The sequence below is a fragment of the Pangasianodon hypophthalmus genome, chromosome 24 (assembly GCF_027358585.1).
Source record: "Pangasianodon hypophthalmus isolate fPanHyp1 chromosome 24, fPanHyp1.pri, whole genome shotgun sequence".
Taxonomy (NCBI): Eukaryota; Metazoa; Chordata; class Actinopteri; order Siluriformes; family Pangasiidae; genus Pangasianodon; species Pangasianodon hypophthalmus.
The window spans coordinates 3,114,790-3,139,392 of record NC_069733.1 but is presented as its reverse complement, the minus strand read 5'-3'; the positions used below and the strand labels follow the sequence as shown (position 1 = coordinate 3,139,392).

Here is a 24,603-nt window from a genome sequence, read left to right as displayed (position 1 = left end):
TGTCCAGTCACTACAGTCGATACTTATCACACCCACGCTGGACGCTTAAGCCGAAACTGTTACCTGTCCAGATGTGTGTTAATTTATTATTACAGCTCCATCCATTATCAGCCTGTGCTTAAGCCTTGTACTTGTCTGCTTCATGTGTGTGTGTGTGGGTGTGGGTGTGGGTGTCTTATTTAATTAACTGCCATCTTAGAAGTGTGTTCAATAGTGCGTCAGTAGTTTACTCAGCAACAAAAGTGCAGTGATCTTACTTATTGTCGAATTGATCTAATATTTCAGGTTATGAAATTCTGATTAAATAAATACATTATTATTATTATTATTATTATTATTATTATTATTATTATTAAACCCATTCATTGCTAGGCATTTTTTGAAAGCTTAAAACAGATAATTCTGCTCCTTTCTAGAAATAAATGCCTACAAATAAGCAAATTTATCCAATTTTATTAACTTGAAGTTAGTAAAAATATCTGGAAACAGGATTAAACGAAGTTTAATGAACACTTTGTCTATATTTAAGATATTTTCGGTGTAGATATACTAGAATACGTAAACATGGCATAAACAATATCTTGTTCTTCTTACCCACTATTATTGCCAGTATTCATAATCAATAATAATAATGAGTTTTGTTGAACTGAACATATTAAGCTGTAAATATTAAAAATTGAGAATTTGAAATGATAAAGTTCTGTTTGACTTTTTTAAAAATAATATTAAATTTCTATCATGGTAGCATGTGCCGTTGAGCAGCTTAAACGGTTCTTCGGTTTGATGTACAGCAAAATCTGACATCAGATTTTTTTCCAAATCGAATCCCTTTAGAAAACTAGAACCCTTGAAGAACTTTCAGTGGAGGTAAAAAGAATTAATACTACGTACTCTCATTTTCCGTCCTACATACATGAAAAGTTACTTTGCCAACCAATTTGCTATTACAGCATATGTTCTATAACTTCAGTTCAAATCCAATGATTTCTCCATTTTGTTCTTTGTTCCATATAGATGATGTTTAAGGATTGGTGACGATCTCCAGGATGAAACACTCTCAGTCATCGTGAGTGTTGTTCGAGCTGTGAACTCGCTGTGTGACTCAGTTAAAGAGACGTTCAGGGAAAGCGGTGGAGAAGCCGTACGAGGCCCAGGGGACTTGGAAAATTCGAAACACATCAAATCCTGTGAGCCAAAAAAAAAAAAAAAAAAAGGGCACATATTGACATTTTGGCACAGTGAAAACCTACTCTGGTAGATTAGCAAAGGACTGCCAGACTCAGTAAAGAGGTGATTAAAAGCTGCATCAGTTCTCATCGGAGTATTTAACATGAATCTGGGTAATGAGCATACACACACACATACACACACATACACACGCATGCACACACAGACGGCTAAATAACAATAAAAAGGGCTTTTGTTTAAATGAAGAAAGTTTATACTGTGGTCTCGATGTCAGCCACGTCATCCAGTTTTACACAGAAAAATCATTTTGTGCTATAAATATTGTTTTTTATGGAAAATCCAGTTAGTCACCTTGAATATATCTTGAATATCAGCGTTCTGTGTACATGACGTATGTTTCCCGTTGTTTGTTAGCTAGCTTCTCAGCTTAAATTAAAAACACAGGTAAGAATTTAATTGGTATGAAACACTGACCGACTAACATTCAGCTAAACACTAACTAACCCCAAACACTAACATTAACAGCATGACCCAAAGTGTTTTATTCCTCTTATTTGCCAACAATATAATTTTTACTTATTAATACTTAAATAAGTGAATAAATAAAGACGTTTTTTAACGTATATTAAAATTTTCCAACATCCACAAAACAACCTGTGATCACTAAATGTTATAGCAGCTATAAACAGTCGTTCCCTCTGTTTTTTTTTTCCTGAGATGCTTTTCAGCTCATGATGGATGTGAAGAGTGGTTAAATCTCACGAACTAAACTTAAACGTAAAATCTTAAACATAAAGTCGCAAAAATCGTAAGTAAAAAGTAAGTAAACTCATCTGTCGTGAAGACTTCCCGTGTTGGAAAACTTTAAAGTGCCAAGTTCCATAAATGCGAAATAAACTTCACCTTCAATAAACTAAAACTTCACCATATCAGCGATTACACACTTTTTAAAGGTGTTGTGGTGTGAAAGACCGTTAAGAGAAATTTAAATATATATATATTTCTCTGCTGGAGCAATAGTCCAGTCATTTTTTTTTTTTTTCAACTTTCATGCTTTTGTTTCCCAAACAGAATAATGGGATTCAAATTTGTCCAAACTAAAGAACTCTAAGAGCGATGTTTATATACTGCCTGACATACCGAATGGGAAAAAACTACACACTGGAAGCCAGCAGTAGAGGTGATATTATATATTTTTGCGTCTGTAAGGTTTCAAATGAATATTTCAGCACAAATCTAAGGAAATGTCTGCATGTGGATTTGATATCATGTTTTAGAAAAGAAGCTTTTCAATGATTCAGCATGAAGAGATTTAAAAACCACCTTTTGATAGTCTAAATTGAAAAGAAAATGAATTATTTGCGTATACTGTATATTGTATGGTATATATATATGTACACAAGTACTCAGATATTCATATCTATAATTGCCAGTTTGTTTTTACATATTGTAGATAAACTGTATGAAAGTATGAAAGAACTGGAACTAAAACCATTTCAGTGATTGATTCGTGGCCTTAACTGACCCTCTCCGTGAAACTTAATGATTTATACAATTGAAGAAATGCACACTTAGCTTAGAGACTTAAATTTGGCTTTAAATCCCCCAAATCCCTGACTTATTAATTACTAAATACATCAAGATCCAAAGTCCATTCCATCAGCATCACCAGTAGATCTGGACGTAAAACTCTATCCAGTCTTTCTCAGAATTGCTGTATATTATAGTCCGATTGCGGAAGGCCTTTATTTCCAAATTCCATTGTGCAGCCCTCAATACGTCACCCTCCTCTCAATAAGCTAATCGTTCTAATGTGTGAAAATTGATTTCAGTCCTCCTCCCCTCTCTTCCCATCCCTCACTCTCATTTTTCCCCGTTTCTGTCCTCCTTCTCGGAGTGATTCATGCCCTCGTTATTGATAAGCCTCTATTGATTTTGTAATGCAGTAAAAGCGTTCGGTTTATGCTCGCTCCCTCGGTGTGTGTTTCCTGAATTGGATGTTTCTCGCTAACTTGCCGAGCAATGAGAGGTCAGTCCGCCAAATCTGGAAAGAAGGATCAACATGGAGATTCTTTTACTTTGGAAAACGTGTGCTTGATTATCAACTAAAATGCTTAATTCTTGTTTTTCGTGAAGCGTTTTGGTCTTTTTTGGTCTTAAATCTTTACATTGCTTTAGATACAAAAGAACAAAATCATATTACATTCAAATATAATGATTGGTGCACATAATAAAGAAGGTATCACTTTGCGATTGTGATTGCCATAAGCTTTGTACTATATTAAAAGATATTCACAGAAATTTCTCTGTAGCTGCTGAGAATCAATAAATTACACATTTAGTGATGGTCAAGAGTGTCAAGGGAATTTCTGTGATATATCAATATTACCTTTATGACACCGATATATTGATATGGGAATAAGAAACAGGAAAAACCTCTCAAATGTTGGCTATAATTATTCCTGAAGCTCCTGAGAAATTAAACAGTGATCGTAATGATATAACACGGTATTAAGACTTAAATGAAATGATCTTATTAAATAGACATATATATTTCTGCAAATCAGTTCTATTGATTAAATGCTAGTTTAACGATGAAGCATTGAATCTGCCAAAGACAGCGAGCAGCCTCGAGCACAAGCTATTAACACCCAGGCTGCTATGTGTGTTTAGAACCTCCTTGCAAATTTTGCTCGTAAGTGTGCATTCCTTATGACGAAAAACTGTTACAAGAACAATTTGACGTGTCTTGAGTTGCCCTAAGCCGTGCTGGTTTTTCAGAAAGTTTCAATAAGATGTGTAATTTTCACAAGCGAAATTTATTTTGGTTATAAGAACATTTCTCATTAAGAGGTGGTGATAAATTAATACAAAATTGTCAAGCTTATTACTAGACATTTTTACAGATTACAAGCTTGAAATGGTAAATGAATTCTTTAAAAAAAAAGTACCTGCAATCAGAAAAAGTAACTTCTTATAGAACAAGAAAATATCAACCTTGAAATTAGTAAAAATGTCTAGAAATGTCTCAAAATGATCCAGTCAGCCAATTATGTGACAAGTGCAATGCATAAAATCATGCAGATACAGGACAAGAACTTCAGTTTATGTTCACATCAAACATCAAAATTTGATCAGAAATAAAAAAAGTGTCATGGTTTGAATATTTCAGAAACTGCTGATCTGGGATTTTTCTGGGAGTTTAAACAGAATGATACGAAAAACTATAAACATCCACTGAGCAGCCGTTCTGTAGGCAGAAATACCTTGTTGATACCAGGAAGGGTACGGTAACTCAAATCATCACTCTTTACATCCGTGGTGAGCAGAAAAGCATCTCAGAAGGCACAACAGTGGGCAGCAGGCTCACCAAAAGATTTGAAACACATCACCTGGTCTTTATCCCTTGTAGACTCTACACCGTGTTCTGGAAGTTTGCATTGGCTCAACCCCATAGTTATACATACTATACAATATTAATATAGAAAATAATTAACAAAGTTTATGGATTGTAATGGTGAGTATATGTGTTCAATCTTTTGTCATCTAAGAAACTGTTTGGAATTTTTTTGCGTCTGCTTGCAAATGTGTTTCAACGAATCCTTCTGAACTTTGCAGAAGATGGACAGCCTTATACCTGGTCTCAATCAGGTCCTTGAGAAGCCGGACACCACATGTCATATCTCTTAAAGGAACACTCCAGGTTTTTATTTTGATTTTTTCAATTTAAAAAACGCAGCAGCACATCTTGAAGCGTTTCTCCTACCAGAGCAATTTGCAAATACATTTTTTTAAAATTTATTACAGTACGACGTGATTTTTTTTATCCATTCATAGTTACATTTGATGAAAGAGCAATTCTCTCACTTTCTCTTGAAGTTAAATAGACAATAAAAGGCTTGTCACGTTACCAAGATATCACAAAGCCCTTTGTCCTTTTGTTAAGACTTTCTCATGATGGAAAACTATTGTTATGGAAAATGATAGAACATATAATTTTAACAAATATTAAACCAGCTTTTTTGCTCCATCCAACTTTCTTGTAGAAACAGTTTACTCTTACTAAAATGTCTGCTGCACAAGCATATTGAATTTACGTGTCTAGATGCCCTCAAGGATGGCAGCTAAACTGCACAAAAACATCGCCTTCATGGAAATAGAATCGGCAGTGTTTGGCCCTCATGAGAACAAAAGTAGACGAGTTTAACCACACTTGAATCTCTGCTAGGTCGAACATTATTGATCACTACTTTGTGATTGTACTTTAAAATTTAAGTTGTGCTGGAAAAGATGGCACAATAAAAAAAAAAGCTCAATATAATTTCCATCCGGCGTGCAACACAATTCATTCACGTAGCGTCCACTATATAAAAAAAAAAAAAAATCCCCATTATGGTTTACTCTACTCTGAAGGTCATTTGTGCTAAGCTATCCTTCTGTGAAGAGAGCTATCGTTATTCGTTATTGTTATCTGTGATAATTATATTCACCTTGGTTGTAGGAGCTCTCATAAGAACCAATTCATGCTTACGAAAACACTTCAGGTCACCACACGTTAATACAACAATAACAATATCCATTTAATGTGATTTCTTCTTCTGGAAAAGACACACAAAAGCAAAATCGGGAAGGACACAGCATTATCCGAACTGAATAACTGAGTGGGATTGATTCTCAGATAAATTCCCAGAAAGCTGTTCACAGTTTCTACTTTTTGAATGAGGATGGGATTTTGTTAATCAGTCTGACTACACAAAATATCGCAAAAGCTTAGAGTTACAAATGACAATGTCCGAGCATGACAAAGCCCTTATTCTTATTTTGTTCAGTAGTTTATTCAAAATAGTAATAGCATTCTGTATATGTGCATTAGTAAATAATGCACATATATACTGTAGAGTGCTAAACATCAAATTATATCAAGATTTAAACAAAATAAACTATACATTCCTTTCATCTAGAATGTAATCTGTAATGTACCTTTAAAACAAAAATTTAGGGTGCATAAATAGACCATAATTTCCTTTTTGAGGAAACACTACATGCACCTTTGTAGATCAGAATACATACTAAAGGTACAAACGGTGCAATACCACCTCACTGAGAGAGACTTCACTTGAAGTGAACAGACAGAAAAAAATGTGTGTAAAAGCTGTCAAGAAAGAAGAATGTCCGAAATAAGCACCACTTGACCTCCATCTCTCTTGCACCTTCTCTGTTTAACTGCATTCTTCTCACCTCCTCAGTCCAAACACGGCGGGTCGCACAGGCCTGCGAGTGGCCGACTATTCATCATACTCCCTCTAAGTACACACTGAGGTGTCTGAGAGATCGCAGGACTAAAGACTCATTCCACTGTGTCTCTTCTCCTGCTGCACTCTCACCGTCTTCTGCTTTATATCCACCGCAGAGACCGATCTAAGCATTCAAATTTAATCCCCTTTTCTATATTCTCAATGTAGTCTGATCTAATTCCTGATCAACTAATCTACAGCCAATCTAATACTCAACACATACTGTATACTAACATCTCATTTTAGAAAATGATAAGAAGAGTCTGATCTAGTGACACTCGTTTGCAATACTGTAATTGTAGCACAGTCTAATCTAACAACTAAATTACTTCCGATCTCAGTACAGCTGAGTGACTAGTGACTAGTAACTAGTAACGACTTATTTCCAATCTGCGATCGCAACATGGTCTAATTTAGAGAATGACATCATGTTCCCGATATTAGAATCTCAACACAGTCTAATCTAGACACCACAATTTTATTTCCAATACTATACTCTCACAGCACCGTGTACAATACAATGTCTTTTTTCCCCAATATTGTAAACCAAGCACAATCTAATCTAGAAATTTAAACACAGTCTAATATCGAGACTAATGTCTTTTTTCAATACTGTAATCTCTTGGTTATATATTTATGTGTTTATAATAAAAAAAAATCTGATATCTCAGAGGCAATTAACAACAACAAAAAAAAAACTGTAATCTCTAGAGACTAAAGTCATTTCCAATATCGTAATGTGAGCATAGTCTAATCTAGAGAATAAAGTATTATTTCTCATTCTCTACTTTCGGCACTGTCTAATCTAGATATTAATAGCTTTTTTTTATTATCTTAATCTCAGCACAGTCTAAGAAAGAGACTAAGGTTTTATATCCAATAATGTAATCTAGACACTAAAGTATTATTTCTCATTATGTACTATCAAGACAGTCTAATCTAGACACTAATTGCTTTTTTAAATATTGTAATCCCAGCACAGTCTAATCTAGACACTAAAGTATTGTTTCTCATTCTGTACTTATAGCAGTCTAATCTAGACACCAATTGCTTTTTTTCGATATTTTAATTCCAGCACAGTCTAATCTAGACACTAATTGCTTTTTTCATTAGTTTAATCTCAGCACAGTCTAATCTAGACACTAAAGTATTGTTTCTCATTCTGTACTTATAGCACAGTCCAATCTAGACACCAATTGCTTTTTTCAATATTTTAATCCCAGCACAGTCTAATCTAGACACTAAAGTATTGTTTTTCAATCTGTACTTATAGCACAGTCTAATCTAGACACTAATAGCTTTTTTCAACATTTTAATCCCAGCACAGTCTAATCTAGACACTAGAGTATTGTTTCTCATTCTGTACTTATAGCACAGTCTAATCTAGACACTAATTGCTTTTTTCAATATAATCTCAGCACAGTCTAATCTATACGCTAAAGTATTGTATGCCATTCTGTAGTTTCAGCATGGTCCAATCTAGATACTAATTGCTTTTGTCAATATTGTAACCTCAGCAGAGTCTAATCTAGAGATTCTTATTTTCTTATTTTCTTATCTTATTTTCAATAATGTAATTTCAGGATCTAATCTAGGGGAAGAAATTTTATGTCAAATATTTTATGTCACAGTTTTATGTCTAATTTCAGCACAGGTTAGAGACTAATCTAGAGAGTTCTGTCTTATTTTCCAGATCAGTCTAATCTAGGGAAGATTTTTTGTATTGTAATCTATGTCTAAAATTATTACGTTGCACTGACAACTGCATACTCTTCTATTAATTAAACTTATTAGAGATTACTTCCAATTTTATCATCTAATCTACTGAACTGTGAACATCTTATTTTCATTTATGGAATATCAGGACAGTCTAATCTTGAGAATAATGTTCTGTTCCTGATAGAATCTCAGCACAATCTAAATTAGACGTAACTATTTTATTTCCATAAACTAATGCCTTATTTCAAACATTTAAGTCTAATCTCTTGACGAATCTAAGCATTGTCTAATGTAATGACTAATGTCTTGTTTTCAATCATGCAATCTCAATCTCGCATCATTATCGGGATAGACTTTGGATCCAAACCTGACCAGGATAAAGCACATACTGAAAGTGACTGAGTGAGACTCTCAATACAGTCTAATCAAGAGGCTAACTTTTTATTTCCTATAGTGTAGTCTCAGCACAGTCTAATCTATCTAATCTAGAAATTACTACTCATAGCTCTCAATACATTTCAGTTAACAGGGGGCATTTACCACCGGGTGATGATGTCACTGAAATCAGACAGACAATCCAGTATCCCATTCCCCACCCCTTTGGCTGGGTCCAATTTCATTCCATTCCTTTTGAAGTGACACGAAAAGCACCCTGGGTTTTCCCTCACCCACATGCCAGAAAAAGACTGGCTTGTTATTAGCAGACTGCTGGGGTTTGGCACAGCTGCCCCATAAGCCTGCGTGTATGTGTGTGTGTGTGTGTGTGTGTATGTGTGTGTGAGTGTATGTGTGTGTGGGTATTTCTCTCAATGTCGGTGGTACTCCAGAGGGCTGCTGAGTGACATAAAGTTGTTACAAAACGCTGGGTGTGAAATGGCTGAGATGTTTTTTGGTGTAGGTAATGCTTATGGACACAGAGTTGCTCGGACACTTGGGAGTGAACAAAACGTTTACATCAGAAGGCATTATTTCTGCAGCTTTGTGACTAAAATCCACTGTGTTTTTTATCATAAGAACATTTGGAATTAAGAATGCAACCAGAACACATGGTTTGGACTGGTGTTAGTAAGAAAACGAACTAGTTCATGATATCTAAATTGACTCAAATAGTATTACTTTTTGAGGGAATAAAAATAATGGCACCCAAGGGCCCATTTAGCAGCATGGCTGGAAAAAAAAAAAAATTAAGCATCGCTCCCTAAAGGAAATCCGAGTTAATTCAGATTTCGGCACTGTTCCAATCCCCCACCTCTTTCTTATTTTCGACAGCAGAGGTGGCCTTGAATTCAAGGCCCCAAGCATGGTTTGACTGGCATACTGAGCCAGGCATTTCACATTTCATACGATAGAGAAAGAAAAATATAACACCAACCTCTCAGTTTTGTGGAATAGGTTTTGTGATGGTGAGCGTGAGGGTAAAGAAAGGGACGGGTGAGATGTGGAGAATTCCTAAAATACAATCTACAGAATCTTTTGGCATTGTCTTAAGGACAAATCCTTGATAAATTAAATGTTAACATCATCAGAATATAGAGATATGAGTCTGTGGACATCTAAAATAGTTGATGATTCTCAAGAGGTAAACTTTGTATGGAGGAAAAGAACACAATTTAAAGCTTTCCATTGGTGATGGAAATTTGGTTCTGAGTTTGCAAGGATGAATAAATATGAATGAAGTGAATAGATAGCCAAGACTTGGCAGTGATGATCAATAACGTGTGGATATGTGTGGAAAAAGTCAGAGATGATGAACTACAGTGAGCTGGAAGGCTTTGCTCTCTAAACCCAATGCCAAACTCCATTGTAATAAAAAGCTGTAACTCAATATGTCACCTAATCCCAATTAACAGCATAGAACGGTACAACTCCTGCCCTCGTGAAATAAAAACAGTTCTTGGCACAATCATTCCGTCACTCACTCCTACTGATCTCAGATCTGTTTTATTAAATGTCAGAGAGTTTAATAGCCAAAACAGTTTCTCAGTTCCGGTTACAGGTCAGAGTCAGTCAGTGGAGGTAGCTAAAAAAAGTCTTTGTGTTCAGGCTTATTGAGAAAAAAAAAAAATCCATCAGCAAAACCAGGAAACGTCTAGGAACAGGTGAAGTAGCAGTAGAAACTGGAAACTCTTCAGAATGCTGGAACTTCAAACCACAAATAAAGCAAAGAGGCTCAGAAGACGTGATGAGATGTGTTAAATAAGAGCAGTGATTGTGGGCGTGGATGGGGGTGGAGCTAAATCAGAAAGCAGTAAGTAAACAGGAAGTTTTTTTTTTTTAATGAGGTTCTGAGAGTAAAGCCCTGAAACTCTGCTGGAAATAAAATGCCATGGCTTTGACCTTGATTAGGAGAGCTGTTCTATATTTGAAACATTCTCTTACTGACTATTCTTTACTTATGATCTTACGTCCATTTTCAAAATGTTGTAATGCATGATCTAGCAAAATTTGTGCATGTATCTTAATTTTAATACCAGTATATCCTAATCAGTCTTTACCAGCTGATTGCTGATATTCTTACAATACTTTTTGTATTGGAACTTTTTCAGCAATGTATATTTATTTATGCAAATGAGGTTTTGTCTAATTAATTATGCATTCGTTTGTTGTTGTTGTTAGAAATATTTATTTTATTGTGAAGACGCTCCCAAAAGAAAGACTTTTACAGAAAATGTTTTGTCTTTAATGTTTATTTCAGAAAATACCACGCACTGCCGTTTATCAGTTAAAAATCTAACATAAATCCAACAATAAATTTGGAAAATTTCTCTGTAATGTCTTTATGATTAGGGAAAGGAATGAACATATAAGATTTCAGGAATGCAGGTCATCTAGAAACTGAGATTTTTGGTTCAGAATATAGAAAAAAATTAATTCAGAGATAAAAAGCTTTAAAAATACAATGTTGTTTAATGTGTTTCCACTCTAGCTAGTGTGGTTTATATGGTTTATGAAGGAAAGTAACATATATGTGATATGTATATATAAATTGCATTTTATATATATATATATATATATATATATATATATATATATATATTTATATATATATATATATATATATATATATATACACACATAGAGAGAGAGAGGCAGTATGATGCTCTGGGTAATGTTCTGCTGAGAAATCTTGGGTCCTGGTATTCATGTAGATGTTACTTTGACATGTACCACCTCCCTAAACATTGTTGCAGACCAAGTACACCTCTTCATGGCAACGGTATTTCCTAATGGCAGTGGCCTCTTTCAGCAGGATAATGCGCCCTGCCTCACTGCAAAAATTGTTCAAGAATGGTTTGAGGAACATGACAAAGTGTTCAAGGTGTTGACTTGGTCTCCAAATTCTCCAGATCTCAATCCGATTGAGCATCTGTGGGATGTGCTGGACGAACATGTCCGATCCATCGATCCTCACCACTTACAGCACTTAAAGGATCTGCTGCTAACATCTTGGTTCCAGATCCCACAGCACACCTTCAGAGGTCTTGTGGAGTTCATGCCTTGATGGGTCAGAGCTGTTTTAGGCAGGTGGTTTTAATGCTATGGCTGATCAGTGTATGCTTACTCTATATTTCTACAATTTATTTATACATTCAGTTGCTTCACCGTGTATAGCTATAATTATGCTCTTTGTAATAGTTCCTCATATGAAATATAAAGACCTGCTGGTATTAAATATCACCCTGGATTTTTGGGAAAAAGTACAGGATGAGTCGGTGATGCAGTGCTCTCTGGTAGGTGTGTTTTATGGCGTGATGGTTTGTGTTGCATGGTGTCTTGGAGTTAAAGGAATGGAGATTGATTAGTGCTGGGGGACGTCAGGAGGAGGAGAAACTCAGGTTTATTTCACTAAATAGCCAATCAGTGGGAGCAGTGTGAGTTTATATACTGGACATATATCAGTCGCACACTTCATGCCGCACCTCATTGGGCTTATTGCGATATACAGTTGTTAAACAGTGACACAATTTTCATAATCTTGCCTATGTACACCAACACAATGGATTTGAAATGAAGCAATCAAGATATTATAAAAAAAATATATATATGAAAAATGTTGCATTAACCATTTAGGAAAAGTAATTTGACAAACTAACATAATCATAAATATTGGGATTATTTGTAATACTTGGATGCAAATTCTTTGCAGTTAATGACTGCCTGAACTTTGGAACCAATGGACATCATCAAATACTGAGTTTCCTCCCTTGAGATGCTTTTCCAGGGGTTTAGTGCAGCCGCCTTCAGTTGCTGCTTGTTCATGGGTCTTTCTGCCTTCAGTTTTGTCTTCAGTAAGTGAAAAGCAGGTCAACTGGGTTGAGGTCATTGGACATTTAAGAACATTTAATTTCTTTGCCTTCTTTGTCTTGGGTTGCTTTTGCGGTATGTTTTGGGTCAGTATCCATCTGTACTGTGAAGCGCCGTCCTATCGGTTTTGCAGCATTTGACTGAATCTGAGCAGAAAGTATAGCTCTATATGCTTCAGATTTCATCCTGCTACTTCTATCAGCAGTCACATCATCAATAAACACCAGTGAGCCCGTTCCATTGGCATCTATACATGCCCATGCCATAACACTGCCTCCACCATGTTTGACACATGATGTGGTATACTTTGGAATATGAGCCCTTCAACACTTAGAATAACTGAAAAAATGGCTGTAATTCCTAAAAGGCTAATGCAATATTTTTGTTAAACCCCTTGAATTAAAGCTGAAAGTCTACACTTCAATCACATCTTGATTGCTTCATTTCAAATCCATTGTGCTGGTGTACAGAGGCAAAATTACGAAAATTGTGTCATTGTACATTAACTTTTATATGTATGGACATAAAAAATGCAGAAAATGGAAGAATGTATATAATCATAAAGCTTTGTTTTAAAGTTTATTTTTCATTTAAAAAAAAAAAGAAAGAAGAGAGTACTGCTCTCTTTAAAGGGAGAAAATGTACTACTTCCTTTATAAAAAAAAAAGTTCACATATTTCATGTTATTTATTTAATTGCATTTATGTATAATCAGATATATTACATGGTGATATCAAAACAAACAAACAAAAAAAACATGTTTTTTTCCCTTTGTGCATATTTGTGGAGAGACAGAGAGAGAGAGAGAGAGAGAGAGATCTACTCTTTATCATGGAAAAAAAATGTAAACATTGTACTTCCTTTATTTAAAAAAAAGGGGGGGGGGGAATCCTGCATGTTCACATATGTCATGTTATGTTCATTATCATAATTATTATTATTATTATTATTATTATTATGTGTTGTTGTTGTTGTTATCATTATCATAACTATTATTATTATTATTAGTAGTAGTAGTAGTAGTATGTTACAGTAGTATGTGTCAGTATACAATCATATATAACACATAGTGACGTCCTGAAACCACGTGATTTCCTTCCCTGCTTGGATCCTTACTAAATAGCATGCATACTATTTTGACACTATTTAGTACGGAAGTAGCCTGCTCATTTGTTTTACTGCAATATCCGTACTCAGTTCCAGTAGTAAAAAAGTTAATAGGGCTCCTTTTAAATGTACATCCTATTAAGTATGTAAGTGTGCGTTTTATTTTTGCATTTAAAGGCATTTAAGTCACACCGTGTCGCTTTTCAGTCTATTAATTCAGTCTATTGCAAGTAGTACGCAAGTGTCCTGTCGCCATGGCGACTAGCGAACGCGCCACTGATGACGTAGTGACGTAGCGCTCTACTGTATTTTGCCATATGATTTTGCACACAAGTGTCGGTTTATACAGCGCCTGTGTGATGTTTACTAGCCACGCCCAGCTCGAACGCGATTGGTCCGTGCGCGTTCCCCCAGGGAGCCAATCAGAAAGTGCCGTCTTTAGTCCAGTTTAAACTCCAGCTGGACTGGGATGAGGAGAAGAGGTGACCCTTCTCCTTTCCCAGCACTTCCTCTTGTTCTCTGTCTCTTCATTTTTCTTCAGGAATAAATCATGCTAAAGAGGGTTTAGGAGGTTTTTAAGTGGCTTAGGGGATTTGGACACATCCTGAAACATGAAGAAACAACTCCATGTGCACAGAAACTCATAATTTGTTCAGAACTGACGCTACAAAAGATTTTAAAAAAGTGATTTTATTTTGGTTCTTTGGATCATCCAGGTGAACATGGCGTACCATGCGCCGTTTTTCCCTCTGCTGGGGTGTGGGAGGCCTCTGATGGAGCAGATCACCGGGAGCAGCATCATCATCTCCAGCCCTTCATCTTCATCATCATCTATTCATCATCACCTCCAGCATGTGGAGAAAGAAGAAGAGGAGGAGGACGAGGAGGAGGAGGAGGAGGAGGAAGAGCCGGTGGTGCACCTGGAGGGCATGGAGCTGTGGAGGCAGTTCCACCGGATCGGCACTGAAATGGTCATCACAAAGTCGGGGAGGTAAACAAGCAAACAAACTAATAAACAAACATGACACACTTTTGTTTAAATATGCAAATATGAAAACCAGAACCAGTATCAGTGTGTGTCAGTTTTAGAATTATTAAAAAAGCGGTGTGGGATTTGCAGTAAGAAACACAAGATGTGTGTATTGTCAAAATCTGGTTGTTGGATATTTATGTCAATCAATTCTTCTATAAAAAAATTCTTAAAAAAATAGAAAACTACTCCTTTTATAGGGCAAGAAACAAACAAACAAACAAACAAAAATACTTCCTTTATGAAAACTCACGTCAGAAATTCTTAAAGTTTATTGTAACAAATTATAGAAAACTACTTCATCATGTTCATATGTTTTAAAAGCAGCACTTATAACTCTACATGTTCAATACAGCTTATAAAGGAAAGTAATTCAGCTGTCACTTTACCATGTGAGAAATGAGAAAATACATGTAAGTCCCATGGTGTGACTTTAAGAAGTACTGAAAAATCCTGCGTGAGAGTCAGATTCGTGCTGAAACGCCTGAAACGTAGTTTTCTTTAACATTAAAATGCACAGTGGAACCTACACGTTGATTGGTCAGTGAAACACAACACCCATTTCAGAGTAACGAGAAAATCACTCGAAAAAATAAATATTAAAGATGAATATAGCACATAGGAGTACTAAATGTATCTGTCAAGATCCGATATCATACACAAGATGTTCAGTTCACCCACATGACAGATTATTAATTAATACATGCATATATATATATATATATATATACATAAATAAAAGATGCAATATAGAACCTTATAGAACTTATAATAATTATATTTAATATAAATTTAAGCTAAATGTATTACTCTATAATGTATTACGTCTTTGATAATTACTCAATACTTCAAATGTGCACACAGGTTGTTCAGGTTGCTCCTATGACCTTTGTCTATTTTTAATTTTTTTTAATTATTAAAGATGCAATATGGAATCTCAAACTTATAATCTCTATCTCGGAATACCTATAACTCTATAGTTAAAACATATAAATTTAAGCTAAAGTTCCCATGTGATGTTGGTAATTACTGAATATATGTCAAATTTACGCCTTTCACATTGTTCATTTCGCGCCTATGACTTGTGTTTAATGATTTCCATAACTATTAAAGATGCGGTATGGCACCTGTACGTTATAAACACATCTCTCAGAGTAACTCGATTCTAAATACCTATATAGACAAATTAAATATTATATTTAAGCTAATGTGTTAATTGATAATTGCTGAAAGCGTAAGTGAAATTTGCACACGTTGTTTAATTCAAATAATTCAAATGCATTTTTTAAAATATTAAAGCTGCAATATGCCACAAGTAATTTCTAAACATGTCTCAGAGTAACACAGCTCTAAACACCTATAACTCAATAATTATATAAAAAAAAAAAAGGAAGCTAATTTCCCCATGTATCTCATGTTGTAAGTTAAATGTCCACAGTTTTCTCATAGAACTTACAGGGTAATGTTTAATATCGTTCCTAAATATTAAAGATGCAATATGGTACCTATAACTTACCGCTTATAAACATAGCTCTCTAAGTAACACCACTGATAATCATCTCAGGAGATGAGAAAATATAATTAGTAACTGTGTAAATTACATTACATTACACAAGCTATAGGTTTCATACTGCATCTCTAATAAATACTGAAGAACATAATGTGTAAGTCAAAATTTCCAGACAGTTGGTCCATATTTTTTTGACTTTCCACCTTTATTTTGTGTAAAATGTAAACAGAACTTATACACGCCTCTGTCAGGGGTCTCTTATTGTACATTTACATACAATTTGTTGATTTTAATGATTAAAGATGCCATAAACGTCTCTGTCAGACTAACTCAGCTGGGTTTTTTTTTCTATGAGGCGGATGTTTCCTCCGTTGCGTGTGCGCTGCAGTGGTTTGGACCGGAGAGCGAGCTACGTGCTGCTGATGGACATGGTGTCGTCCGACGGCTGCAGGTACAAGTTTCATCACTCGCGCTGGACGGTGGCAGGAAAAGCCGACCCGGAGCTTCCCAAGCGTATGTACGTTCACCCGGACAGCCCGGCCTCCGGGGAACACTGGATGTCCCGAGTGGTGACGTTTCACAAGCTGAAACTGACCAACAACATCTCGGACAAACACGGATTCGTGAGTAATAATAAGATCAGTAGTATGAGCTGGGATTTCTGTCTGGATGGAGTCACACACACTCTCACCACGTTAGCGTGGGTTTACTCGGAGTTCTCCAGTTTCCTCCTAACTCTGTGAAAAGTGCATCGTCTATTCTAAATTACTCAAAAATCAACAAAAATCAAAAATGAAGAAAAATGTAAAAATACGTAAATACAGTGGGTTTTTTTTTTCAAATATTTTTTTCACATATTCTTTTCTTACTTTTATAAAAACAAAACATGGTGTTATTTTCTCTCCTCTCACAGAAACAGTGTAAGTTGCTCCATTTTGTTATGTCTATATCGACTACACGATGTTTTGACCATAATATATAAAGAAATATTTTTATTTAGATTGTGATTTTTTTTTATGATTTATTTTAAGGTAGTTGTTACAGTGTTATGTCTGAATTTTATTCCACTCGTGTTTATTATGACTGCAGCTAGTGTTTGAGGTTAAATCAGCGTCACGTGCTGAAGAAAGTGAAAATAATTCAAAATAAAAAAATCAAAAAATTAAAAAGATTAAAAAACATACAGAAAATAAGAAAATTAAAAAAATACTTATTATTTTCAGTAAATGACAGCTAAGATTTTCAAATGTTGCCAGATAAGCCAGCTAAATTAAATTTATTTCGATACATTTCAAAATAAAAGTGGTTTAGATTTTATAAAGGCGATTTTTAAAAAAAAAATTAAGTAAATTTCAAATACAAGTGCGTTATAATTATTTGCCTTCGCCTAATTTCCATCACACGTTAGACTATTATCTTGTTCGTCATAGGCTGATATCTTAGAATGCAACAGATGTGAGGAGTGCAATAGTTTGCACGCCCTTAAGACAAAATCGTTATCATAATCAACAACAAAAAAAATTTATTCGCAAAAAAAAAAAAAAAAAAACTAAATTAAGTCACTTCACAGCTGATATCTTCCTTTCTGAATCCAATATAGTATAATATAATATAATATAATATAATATGATATAATATAATATAATATAATATAATATAATATCATATAATATTCTTTAATAACTTCTTAACTTCCACCCTTCGACTTTTTAACAGCCTTCAAACTCATAAATCCTCTCAGTAATTTCTTTTTTTCATCCAAGATTAAAGGATGTAAACTTTTGTTGTGATATATTAAGTAATAGAAGCTTTTATTAATATTAAAACTAGTTCAAAAGCTAATAAAACTTAACAATATATGATTTAATAGACAATACATAATGAATAATATTTAAACTACGTATTTATCTCATGTTTCTTTATTACTTTTGTGAGCTGAACTTTGTGTGGAAACCCAACAAATTACTGAGTAATAGTTTGGATACTTCAGTGAAATATGTGAAGTTATTTAATGTAGTTATGTTATGTTTGATTTTGTGAGAAATTAATATTATAGTATTCTATATTGCATGTAAACATGTTGTTTGATAACTTTTACTTTCATACTCATTACAGTAATCCTGTAATTTCCCTTTGTTCAGAGTAACGTTAGGAGTAATGTTAGTGTAACAGGTGGAACAGAGCATCTGAATGACGAAGAAATGAGAACGAAGAAATATTTATACCATAATATCACAAAAATATTATTTCCATGTCCAATATGTTTGTTAAAATACCAGCACAGGAGGTTTTTATAAAAAGGTGAAAAATCAGAGATAGTAATGTTTCTATATGATGAATTACTGAAATCTAAAAGTGATCCTTTTAACAAAAAAAAAAAAAAAGTGCGTGTGTAAACAGATACTGTGTAAAAAAAAAAAAAAAAAAGAAAGAAAGAAAACCATGACATTAATTATCTACTGTGAGTCTGTCATTCACTGGAGTTTCACTGCTAATCATTTCTACTTTTATTTTCTAAGATTTTTTGGAAACTTCTCTAGACTTCTATCAGAAATCCGACTATGTTTTTTTTTTTAAATTATTATTATTATTATTTTTGTATTTTTCTTGTTGCAGACCATTTTGAACTCCATGCATAAATACCAGCCGCGGCTGCACGTGGTGAGAGCTGATGATCTCCTCAAACTTCCCTACAGTGCGTTCAGGACCTTCGTGTTTCCTGAGACCGAGTTCATCGCCGTCACTGCTTACCAGAACGACAAGGTTACACTCTGTTCACTTCATTCCCCAGCTTCATTCACCACGATACCACCATGTGAAGTTATAATGATTCACATGAGCTCCCTTTGCAACAATAATGATAACAAAATTATTATTATTATTATTATTATTATTATTATTATTATAGTCAGAGATAAGTTTTCCACCTCATTTATTTTTGTTTAGAAATATCTGTCTACTAATCTATAAATATTTCATTGTATTTTTTACATTATTACAACAACAACAACAACAACAACAACAACAATAATAATAATAATAATAATAATAATAATATTAGTAATAATTAGAGATGATATCAATCCAATGCCCAAAATCAGATCTTATGAAAAATGGGGGAAAAAAATTGGAATTGGAAATAATTTTTTGGAGCTTAATTTTTTTTTTGTTTGTTGTTGTTTTTTTTTTTTAGGATTGATTTTTATTTATTTATTTGTTTGTTTGTTTATTTATTTATTTGATTTGCATGTCAAGTGATTTCTGTGTGAAAAGGTTTAACTAAATTTTTAAAAAAACCTGATGTTTGTGTAAGTCATGCTTATTTGTTCTAATTATTTTTTTTTTCTTGAAATGATGTAATTGCATGAAAGCAATTAAAATTCATAAAAGCAATAAATTTCATCTGCAGAAATCTCAACACACTCGTGCGGTTTTTATTAGTTACTTCAGTCACACAGTTCACTCCAGGCTGCTCTCTGTATAATATGTTAAATATTAATGATCCTTTTTTTCTTTTTAATACTTATTTAGTAAGAATGAAATCTGTCCGTCATTAACGTGATCATAGACACATGATCATATAGTAGGTTAATTATTTATCTAATTATACACAGTTACTATGTAATTATAGATTTAGGAAATAAAGGAATATCTTACTCTTATTTATTATTGATTATATGTTTATGATGTGATATAATCAGCACATTGAGTGTAATAAAGAGAGGCACTGAACTGATCATGTTTTTATGTTGAACAGATAACGCAGCTGAAAATCGATAACAATCCGTTCGCAAAGGGATTCCGGGACACGGGGAACGGGAGGAGGGAGAAAAGGTCAGACTTTGGCATGACTTAGTGTAGCTCAGGTCTAAACAAAAACAGGGTAGCTAAATGAATGAATGAATAAATAAATAAATACATACTGAATGAATGAATGAATGAAAAATATATTTTCCATTAGAAAACCTGTAATGCTGCAGTTCAAGGCCAGAGACGTGGAGCAGAATAAAGACGGCGGATCCTCAGACGATTCGTCCTCTGATCGTCCCGGCCATTTCCTCCAAGTTCCAACTGTCGCAACGTCCTCACAGAAAGGTTACAAGTCTCTTATATTATTATTATTATTATTATTATTATTATTATTGCTGCTGCTGTTGTTGTTAATCATTGAATCATTACATGGATTGTATATTTATTATTCTGTATAATGATGAGATAATAATAATAATAATACCCTCTATAATGTTAATAAAAGAAATGATAGAAATAAATAATTTGCATAAAATATAAACACAAAATCACACATAAACAAACAAACAAACAAAAAAACAAATAAATAAATAAATTGATAGATTATGTACATAAGGTACATAAATAAATAAATAAGTAAATAAATAAATAAGAATGAAATGTGTAAATAACTAAATAGATAATAGAGAAAATAGATAAATAAATACATAAGTACAAAAATTAAATAAATAAATAAATAAATGGAAGGTTAGACAATAGATATAGACATAGATATAAATAAATAAAAAAATTAATAAAAATGTCAGTACAAAAAAATAAATGAATAAATAATCGAATATGTAAGTAAATAAACGAAACAATTGTTAAATAGAGAGACAATGGATAAGTAAATATGTAGATAGATAGATATATAAATAAATAAATTAATTAATAAATAAATAAAATTAATTTAAAAAATTAATAAATAAACAAGCAAGCAAACAAACAAACAAATAAATAGACAGGCAGAGATAGATAAACAAATAAATACCTAAATATGACAGTAAATGAATGAATAAACAATCAATCAAGCAAACGAATAAATAATAAGGCATTGACACGCGTGTGTGGTTTCTTGTGCAGATGTTTGCGAGAGCGACAGTGGGAGTGACGCAGAAGTGGAGAGCTCGATCCATCAGACCAAACTGGACTCCAGAGAAATCTCCACCAGCAGCCACGAGCTGAAAGACACGCGGCTGGTCAGAGGCAGCGAGAAGCGTGTGTTAGACCTGAACGCTGTCCCTCTGCACGCTGGACACTTCACACGGACTCTGGACGAGTGTTTCCTTCATCGCTGCTGCTTCGCAGGACAGCAGCTTCTCGCCGGCGTGAGAAGAACGTCACGCTTTCTGCCAAACCAAAACTGTGTAAACTTCTGGACGGCTGGTGCTCCAGCTGCTGGAGAAAGCATCAGGGGCTACAGCTACGGCGCCATGGAAACTTCACACCGGGGCATTGTGGGAAATTTCCCACTGTGCCTTCAGCAGCCTGAGACGACCTCGCAGGTACGACTTCATCAGTGCGTCCATGACGATCCACATGAATCAGTATTAATACCACGATCAAATATCACCATAATGAATCAAAATAATGTGATATTCCAGCACCACGTTCAGGTGTCATTATGCATAAAAAAATTTTTCCAAAAATAATAATAAATAAAAATACAAACCATAAAGGCTTTCATGTCCTCAATGATATTCCAATGACTGTAAATAATAAATAATTGTTGTGATGTAATTCACAATACACACAAGATAAAATATTGATACATGGAGGTTACAGATATTGAAATATAATACTAATTATATTAAAATAATTTATAATATTTTTAAAGAGCTAATTTGTATGATGATATGCCAAATATAAAAAACACTTAAGCTGATCTTAAGTGTAAGGTTTTTTTTGTTTTTCTGGTGCAGTCTAAAGGAAGAAAATATCCAAAAAAGATTAAAAGAAAGTGATAAAATTTTACAATACAGTTTCTTAATTAATGCTTAAGTACTTAATAACTTATCAGTAAGTAATGAAGCGTTACTGTAGTAGTTCTTCAATAATTCCTACTCACTGTAATCTACTGCTCAGCTGACTAAAGTGTAATGCTTTAATAACTAAGATTAAATTACTGTAATGATGAAACCATAACATATCATTTTAAATCTTAAAAAATTTGAAATCAAATTTTTATCTAGTGTCATACCCTGTCCTCGCCTTCTCATTATTATTATTATTATTATTATTATTATTATTATTATTATTATTGAGGCGTTTCATACATGAACTCAAATATTACTTTAAGAGTTTTTACAGGCTTATGAATAAACTGTTTTTGATATTTTGAAGCAGCGTAAACCGAATCTGTAACCGTGTCTATCAGTACATGATACTGAAATACTGATACTGAAATACTGTGATGTCATCGCTCTGATGTTTATTCACGAAAATGCTTAAAAATGTTTGCAGTGTGTGATATTCAAATTCCACGTTCAAAAATAATCTTCATAAAAAAATGACTGCAATGAAATCGTATCCATGAAGTGAAAAAAATGACGACATACTTACATTAAATTATAAATCATAGGTGTTTTAAGGCATTATTATTATTATTATTATTATTATTATTATTATTATTATTATTATTATTATTATTATTATTGCTATTGCTATTGTTATTGCTCTGGTTTCATAATTTCAGAATTTGTTTTTTAAAAACAGAAAAGTGTGTTTTAAAAAAAAAAAGTTTGTGGATTTTGTGTTGTCTGCAAAGAACAGAAAAAGAAATAAATAAACGATTAAACAAACAAACAAATGATTAAACAAACAAACAAACAAACAAACAAATAAATAAATAAGCATTTTATTTGTAATTTGTTCATTTTGGCCAAGCCAATATAAATAATAATATATTTATAAAATTTGACAAGAACTGAAAATAATATTTAAAAAAAAAAAATGTAATAATAGCCAAACAAAAACCAAATAAATATTATTTAAATGTTTACTGATGCTGTTTTTTTGGATCTTAAGCATCCTAAGCAAAGTACTGCTCTTTATTGAGAAATTCACATGTGGTCATTCATTTCAGCGCTTCGTGATTATGATTTTTGAAATCGTTTTCGTAAGTATTAAACACTAATTTTGTACTGAATTAAATATGTTTTTTTTTTATATTCAGGCTCTGATCATCTCTCACTGTTACCCGTATAACTGTATGCTGGCGGCTCCGTGGACTCAGCGAATGGCCGCTCCTGCTGTGAGCCACCGGCCTCGCTGTGCACCGTACCCTCTCCCCCACGCCTCACACACACACCTGCTGCAGCCCAAACGCCACGCTTCAGCCCGAGCCGAGCCCGACAGCAAAGTCAGCAGGGGTCAGAGGTCACCGGCGCCACCTTCCACCTAAAAAAAACCTTACGCTGATTTAAACAGAACTGAACAGCAATAAAATTTCACACCTGTGACTGAAGCGTGAATGAAAAATAATGAGGTGTAGAATATGAGCGGAACTTGAATCCCTCGAGAACGGCTCTTAATCCTAAACCGCTCACCTGCAAAGAGGGAAAACAGGGTAAGACAAGCCACTTCTGATTCATTTAATATTTATACACTTTTCCTGGACAGGACAGTTCAGTCTGAGCTGATTGAAATAAATGGATGTAGCTACAGCGCCATTTTTGCTTTATGCACTTTACAGAAACATTTTGGACCAAAAGCCTGAAAAAAATTGCAGTAAGAAAATAAACTTCACATGACAAAGTGGTAGAAATGAAAATTGATTCAGAGTCAGATTCAACAATTCAGTTTTATTTACAAAATAAATAAATAAAAAAACTTATCCAGAATTTTAAAAAAGTATTAGTACTATTATTAGTATGTGTGTTTTGATTGTCCAAAATCCAGACTTATTAGACGTATAAAATATAAAGTTTAAGAAAAATATTAAATATCCATTGGATATACATTACTTATTTTTAAATTACATTAGGGGAGAAAATAAATATATATATATATATATATATATATACACTAAATCTAAAAAAATAATAAAATAAGTACAACACATACAAAAAGATACACTTGATGCATCTTATGAACTCATTATAACACTGGACTTATAAGAAAATATAACAAAAAAAATAAGAAAAATCATATTTTTGGACTTAAGTGTTCTTTATTTTATCACAAAATCTTAAATTGAGCCGAAATGACTAAAACATTATTATGACTAAACATTATTATGACAATGACTAAAACAATAATGAATTGTGAATTATTTGGAGTGGCTTGTCTTACCCTGTTCTCCTCCACACTCTGATTGTAACTCATCTATAATAAATTCAGTCTGAATAAATGTAAATGTAAAAATATGATGATTAGGCTATTTATTATTTACTGTTTGGCAGATATGTGTGCATGATTAATATATTGTAAGAGAAAGTGAAAGATATATTAAATGGATTTGTTGCCAAATAAAGTGTATGGCTTTGTATACAGGACTCTGTGTGCATGATTCTGTTACTGTCGCATTACAACAGCGTGGAAATTATTTACTGAACTTCAGCATCACATGGTGCTGTGTGTATTAAACGAGGCACAGAGATGAGAAGGGGTTTGACAGGTAGGTCATGCATAGACATCAGCTAAACCACAGTAACTGTAAA

At 33.6% G+C, this 24,603-nt stretch overlaps 1 protein-coding gene across 3 annotated transcripts in view; it reads left to right on the top strand.

The window, feature by feature from the left end:
• The window catches only part of tbx3b (T-box transcription factor 3b), a 32,809-nt gene extending 8,348 nt beyond the window's left edge, over positions 1-24,461 (top strand). The window contains exons 2-10 of one of the 3 annotated variants that reach the window (XM_026940061.3): positions 1,015-1,340; positions 4,807-4,891; positions 14,330-14,604; positions 16,509-16,776; positions 18,770-18,916; positions 19,911-19,987; positions 20,115-20,248; positions 21,026-21,447; positions 23,118-24,460. In XM_026940061.3, the coding sequence (XP_026795862.3) occupies positions 14,336-14,604; positions 16,509-16,776; positions 18,770-18,916; positions 19,911-19,987; positions 20,115-20,248; positions 21,026-21,447; positions 23,118-23,345 (1,545 nt within the window). In that variant the 5' untranslated portion in view covers positions 1,015-1,340; positions 4,807-4,891; positions 14,330-14,335 and the 3' untranslated portion in view covers positions 23,346-24,460. Of the gene's footprint in view, positions 1-1,014; positions 1,341-4,806; positions 4,892-9,649; positions 10,450-14,329; positions 14,605-16,508; positions 16,777-18,769; positions 18,917-19,910; positions 19,988-20,114; positions 20,249-21,025; positions 21,448-23,117 lie in introns of those variants that run through there. The other 2 variants (XM_034299141.2, XM_034299140.2) reach the window with 2 other exon arrangements.
• The last annotated feature ends 142 nt before the right edge of the window (positions 24,462-24,603 follow it).